Raw genomic sequence first — 6,470 nt, forward strand, 5'->3', positions numbered from 1 at the left:
GACATGGATGTAATCAAGTGAGTGACAGAGGGAGCGGAGGAGAACCAAGCGACAGGTGTGGAGCCATTTTAGGAAGAGGCAGGAGAGGTGAGGGTCCTTGGTGGAAGATGTGAGTCAGGAGATGATTCCTTAGGGGACCAATTAACAGAAATTAGAAAGGTCCATTCCATGAGATACACACAGAAAGATTCCCCAGTGTGTTACACTGATAGTACAAAATAAGGTCAGGAAAGGGATTAATGTGTCCTTGAATGACCAGGCAAGTGGATCAGGGAAGAGGGTCCAGCAGCATGTCTCCAGCCAGCTTTGCCCAGTCCTCCATCTGAGAGCCAAAGTATCACAAGAAAACTTTAGGTCCCTTTCTGAGTAAAGAGCCGGAGCAGCCTGTCCCGGATATGTTTTGTCCTCACCCCATAGATAATGGGGTTCAGCATGGGGGGGAACAGGAGGCAGACATTAGCAAAGAGAACATGGAAATGCAGAGCCACACTCTGGCCAAACCGGTATGTGAAGACAGAGAAGAGACATGGGATGTAAAAGGCTAAGATGGCAGAAAGGTGGGAACCACAGGTCCCAAAAGTCTTAAGCCTAGCGTCCTTGGTGGGGAGGCTGAAGATGGCCCTGAGTATCAGGGTATACGACACAGCTATAGAAAGCACATCAAGACCAATCTGCAAGACTGCTACAAAGAGGCCGTAGTAGCTACTGATGCGGATGTCGGCGCAGGCCAGATTCACCACGGCTGTGTGCTCGCAGCAAGTATGAAGGATGACATTGGTTCTGCAGTATGGCCACTGCCTCGCTAGCAAGGGACAGGGCAATGTGAACAAGCCACCACGCAGCAACATGGCCAGGCCGATCTTGCCCACAATAGGGTTGGTAAGGATGGTGGAATGTCTCAGGGGATGGCAGATGGCCACGTAGCGATCCAACGCCATGGCCACGAAGATCCCAGACTCCATTGCAAGAAAGCAGTGAATGAAGAACATCTGGGAGAGGCAGGCACTGAAATTTATCTCTCGGTCATTGAACCAGAAGATGCTCAGCATTTTGGGTACGGTGGATGTGGACAGGACCAGGTCAGTGGCGGCCAGTATGCAGAGGAAATAGTACATGGGCCCATGGAGACTCGGCTCCATCTTCACAATGAGCATGATGGTGAGGTTACCGAAGAAGGCGATGGCGTACATCACACTGAAGGGGATGGCGATCCAGACATGGGCTGCCTCTAGGCCAGGGATGCCCAACAAGATGAAGGTGGAGGGATTGGGGGAGCCAGTTGCATTGGAACGTGACATGGAATCACAGTGTATGTGTCCAACACTGAAGCAGAATGTTGTCTTCCGTCTCTACTGAACGTTCTCTTGTTCTCCCGTGTGCCCAGGGTTTCAGGTAATGGACGTAGTACAAACACCTAGATGGACAGATAATATTAATAATATACACAACATACACTATCAGACGCTGCTCTCATAGGTGAAGCAAATTGGTTGCCCTTCACACACTGGGAAGTTACAATTTCATTATTCTGATTAATGGATTCTGAACAACTAACTCTACTAATGCCAGTTCCGTTTCTTGTCTTGTTCCATGTGTCATGACTTCCTGCATGTCTTGTGGGGAAGACCTTAAAAGGTACCAGCTCACAATATGGGTCTGGATTCTGGTTATCCATCATTGCTGCAGTGAGAGCCGGGCGAGAGCGTCCATGCTCTTGGGAGATCCCAATGCACATGCTTGAATAAAATCTGAGATTGGGATAAAACAAATCTTTGCCAAAACAATGGAGAATCTTGTGGCACCTTAGGGGATGTCAATACAGTGGAGCTATTTCGGGATACTGGAGTCATCCCAAAATAGCTCTTCCGTATCTTTTACGTGCACATGTGATTTCGAAACATTGTTTGACATAATGGGCATTTTATTCCGGCATCCCTGTAACCCTTGTTCCATGTTATTTCAAAATTTGGTGCTGTCTAGACAGCATAAAAGGCTATTTTGAAATACTTTTGAAACAAGATATGCAATTTGCATAGCTTATTCCAAGCTAAGGAATACTTGAGAACCCTAAAGTGAAAATAAGATACGCAATTTGTGCTATGCACAGCTCCAAATTTCAAAATAAATAGCATATTATTTAAATATCCCTTAAAATTTGGGAAACAAGGGTTACAGGGATGCTGAAGTAGCATGCCCATTATTTTGAAAAATGTTTCCAAATAATGGGTGCATTTAAAAGATGTGAGGCAGCTATTTTGGGGGTATTGGATGTATCCTGAGATAGCCCCACTGGTTAGGCATACCCTAGGAGAATTATTTGGGTGTAAGCTTTTGTGAGTAAAACTGATGAAGTGGGTTTTACTCACCAAAGCTTATGACCTGATAAATCTGGTAGGTCGTGTCTGCACTTGGAGATTAGTCTGAATTTACTTTATGTTTGACTTCTGGGCACTCAATTTTACAAATTCGAAGTCCTGTGAAATCACTATAGTGAAGAATTGACAATTCCGTCAATTATTCCAAAATAGTGTTGCTATGTAGACATACTTTTAGAGACTGACAAAAAACAGATAGATAGATAGATAGATAGATAGATAGATAGATAGATAGATAGATAGATAGATAGATAGATAGATAGATAGATAGATAGATAGATAGATGGGGTGTGTGGGGATAGATAGATAGATAGATAGATAGATAGATAGATAGATAGATAGATAGATAGGGGTGTGGAGATAGATAGATAGATAGATAGATAGATAGATAGATAGATAGATAGATAGATAGATAGATAGATAGATAGATAGATAGATAGATAGATAGATAGATAGATAGATATCATGAGCTTTCATGGGCACAACATGCTTCTTCATATGAGTGGAGCAACAGGGACAGAAACCCCACATTTAAATCAGAAAAAGAAGGGAGAAGGGGAGAAAAAAACCTGTGAATTATAGTACCTGTGCTGAATGAGGCTGCGGGACTGGGCTGGAAGTGTCCCATACTTAGCTTTGAATGTCAGTTGAGTGTTGAATATAATGGTTCCTCCAGTTCACAATTTTGTTCAGTCCCTGGGAGATAGTATTGAATGGGCATATGAAGGCCAGTTCTGCTGTCTCTCTCTCTCTCTCTATGGCTACATCTACACTGGCCCCTTCTTCGGAAGGGGCATGCTAATTCACAACTTCAGAATAGGGAAATCCGCGGGGGATTTAAATATCCCCCGTGGGATTTAAATAAACATGGCCGCTGCTTTTTTTCCGGCTTGGGGAAAAGCCGGAAAAGAGCGCCTAGACTGGCACGATCCTCTGGAATAAAGCCCTTTTCCGGAGGATCTCTTATACCTACTTGCAAGTAGGAATAAGAGATCCTCCGGAAAGGGCTTTATTCTGGAGGATCACGCCAGTCTAGACGCTCTTTTCCGGCTTTTCCCTAAGCCGGAAAAAAAGCGGTGGCCATGTTTATTTAAATCCCGCGGGGGATATTTAAATCCCCCGTGGATTTCCCTATTCCAAAGTTCTCAATTAGCATGCCTCTTCTAGAGAAGGGGCCAGTGTAGATGTAGCCTATATATATCTTGTTGGTTCCTGCAATTACTTGGCTACTTTAAAATCCATTAATGAGGGCCCGGCCATGTTAAAATGTTGCTTCACAGGCTTCTGTGTATCAAATTATATATTCAAAATTAGTCTCTAAGGATATGTCTACACTAGCCCCCTACTTCGAAGTAGGGAGGCTAATGTAGGCATTCAAAGTTGCAAATCAAGCCCGGGATTTAAATATCCCGCGCTTGATTTCCATCTTCCTGGCCGGTTGCCATTTTTTGAAATTTACAAGTCCAGACTAACTTCCCACATCTACACGCAGCAAGGACCTGGTAGTTCAAATTAAAGCCCTGGTTCAAACTACCTGTTAAACCTCATTCCAGGAGGAATAAAATAAACATTGATGTGTGGTCCACTCTAAAATCATTGACACTAGCAGGAACTGATGTGTTATAAGTCTTCCCATTCCCCGCACTTAAGTCGGCCAAAAAAACCGTTGCGCAAAAGGAAGTCAGCCGTGGGGAAAAAAAGGTTCCCCACTTAAAGTTGTTTTACAGTAAGTACCTTGGAATGTATCTTAGATTTATAGGGTGTGTCTAGACTACATGGCTCCATCGACTGAACCATGTAGTCTAGACACACCAATAGTGGGGATGGCCTACTCAGGGCAGGTCGGGCCTTCGTTGGGGTAGAGTGCATATTTTGGTTCATCGCTCTACAGGAAGGATGTAGCCAAGTGGAGGGGACCCAGAGGTAAGCATCAAGGATGATCGAAGGGAGGGAAAACAAGCCAAATGAGCAAGCTCAGGGAACCAGGTACGTTCACTTTCTGAAAAAGTAGATTAGGAAAGGACCCTCGAACAGTGCTCAACCACATGAGAGTAGGTCAAAGCTATGTGTGCCATGGAAGGGCATTTGAGCACGGACACTGAAGGGTTTCCAAAGGCAGGGAGGTGGCCAGAAATCTGGCATGAATGAGCTACAAGAACTCCTGCATTTTGGGGGATGTTCATATTAGATGACCCTTCCAGTCCCTTTCAAACCTCTGCCTCTGTGATTCTACAATGATAAATCCTAGTGCCTGTCACACCGTAACCAGATAAGTAAGGAAGTTCAATGCAGGGGAAACTGGGTGCAATGTAATGTCCTGTGTTATACAGGAATTCAGACTTTAAGTGCCATGAATCTATTAACAAAGAAAGTAGACGGGGCTATAAATTTACTGATTTTTCATAACACACAAAGAAGGGAACATGTAATGATATGGAATATCTGAACATGCAATAGTGAGAAAAGATTTTTTTTACATAATTCGTATTTAACCTATGGAACTCCTTGCCCCTGACATTATTGGAACAAAGAGCTGGGCTGACTGGGATTCACAACTGGATTGCCTTTGTGGGTGGCGCTGTTGGTACCACATTTCATTAAATCTGTTTAATAACTTCAATGAGGAGACCTCATATTCAATTGCATATAAGTTTGTCAAACATTAACCAGGTGAACCAAAATTTCCCACAATGGGTGTCTGCTTCCAGCTGAAATGTTTTCTTTGTTTTGTTTGTTTTCTTTTTTTTTAATTCAGTCATAAGAACACAGCCAACTTCTGCAATGAGTGTAGGACATAAGATATTTTGCCTACACTCAAGTATCAGAGGGGTAGCCGTGTTAGTCTGAATCTGCTCCTACACTTCAGTTAGTCTATAAGGTGCCACGGGACTCCTCGCCGCTTTTGCCTACACTGAAAAATTATAATACAGGTTCCAGTAAGGAACCTTCACACCTCCAAACTTTCCAGCAGATAAAAGTAAGAGGCTGAGGGATTTGGGCTTATTTAATCTGCAGAAGAGAAGAGTGAGGGGGGATTTGAGAGCAGCCTTCAACGTCCTGAAGGGAGGTTCCAAAGAGGATGGAGAGAGGCTGTTCTCAGTAGTGACAGGTGGCAGAACAAGGAGCAATGGGCTCAAGTTACAGTGGGGGAGGTCTAGGTTGGATATTAGGAAAAACTCTTTCCGTAGGAGGGTGAAGAAGCACTGGAATGGGTTCCATAGAGGAGGGGGTGGAATCTCCATCCCTAGAGGTTTCGAAGTCCCATCATGACAAAGCCCTGGCTGGGATGATTGAGTTGAGGTAAGTCCTGACTTGGGCAGCGGGATGGACTCGATGCCTCCTGAAGTCTCTGTCAGCCCTGGGATTCTAACCAGCTCTCTTGCCCCATTAACCAGCAGAGCCCTGCAAAGCAAGGGGAGGAGGCGACAGTCTCTGGCATTGACACACAGCTGGCTCCTGAGGTCTTCCCCCAGTTCTTGCACAAAGAGACGTTTTGTCTCAGTGGTGCCTGGGCAAACCAAAGGCCCCCACCTCAGAATTTGGCTTCGCAGCATAAATCTACTAATTCCTGCCATCCCTGCGCTATGGAAATGCACCTCGTTGGGGCTGGAGGCCATTGGCTGAGGGCGCACAGTGAAGCGGGACAGTTTGGCCAGTGACACTGGTGCACACACGCCCTGTGGCAAAGGCCCTGGGTAGTTGGTGACTGTGCAGATTGAAAGTACTTTCCTTCCTAGTGCATCCACATGGCACTGAGTCTGTGGAGCAGGGGAGCCCCCAAGCAAGGGACAGTACCTTTAAGTGCTGAGAGGGACGTGTCTTCCCTGCGAGCCTCCCTCAGGCAGCCGCGTCCCACATATCTCTCAGCCCAGCATCTGCAGCAGCATCCCACAGCGAGAGCCGGCACCGGGGTGAGCACTGGTTATAACCCAGCTATGGGCCATCCCAGTGGGGTTCACTCGGCCTCCAGCGGAGAAGAGATCTGCGTGTTAATAGGCGGGAGACCAGCACCTCCCTGCTGTTTATCCAGTTCTGGGGATAAACAGCAATTAAGGGACCATCCCACAGGGAGAGGAGAACTCCTGGGGTCTCCGC

General features: G+C 45.7%; 1 protein-coding gene across 1 annotated transcript; it reads right to left on the minus strand.

Annotated features, from left to right (window-relative positions):
* Nucleotides 1-350: 350 nt before the first annotated feature.
* LOC102451208 (olfactory receptor 52M1-like) lies at nt 351-1,298 on the minus strand. The gene has a single exon (XM_006131057.3). It carries the CDS (start codon nt 1,296-1,298, stop codon nt 351-353), a length of 948 nt encoding a protein of 315 aa, XP_006131119.3.
* Between the last annotated feature and the right edge of the window lie 5,172 nt (nt 1,299-6,470).

This window comes from Pelodiscus sinensis, chromosome 1, assembly GCF_052426305.1.
Source record: "Pelodiscus sinensis isolate ZL-2025 chromosome 1, ASM5242630v1, whole genome shotgun sequence".
Classification (NCBI taxonomy): domain Eukaryota; kingdom Metazoa; phylum Chordata; order Testudines; family Trionychidae; genus Pelodiscus; species Pelodiscus sinensis.

Excerpts from the sequence above, each read along its gene's own strand:
- LOC102451208 (XM_006131057.3), bottom strand. The coding sequence starts at position 1,298 with ATGTCACGTTCCAATGCAACTGGCTCCCCCAATCCCTCCACCTTCATC.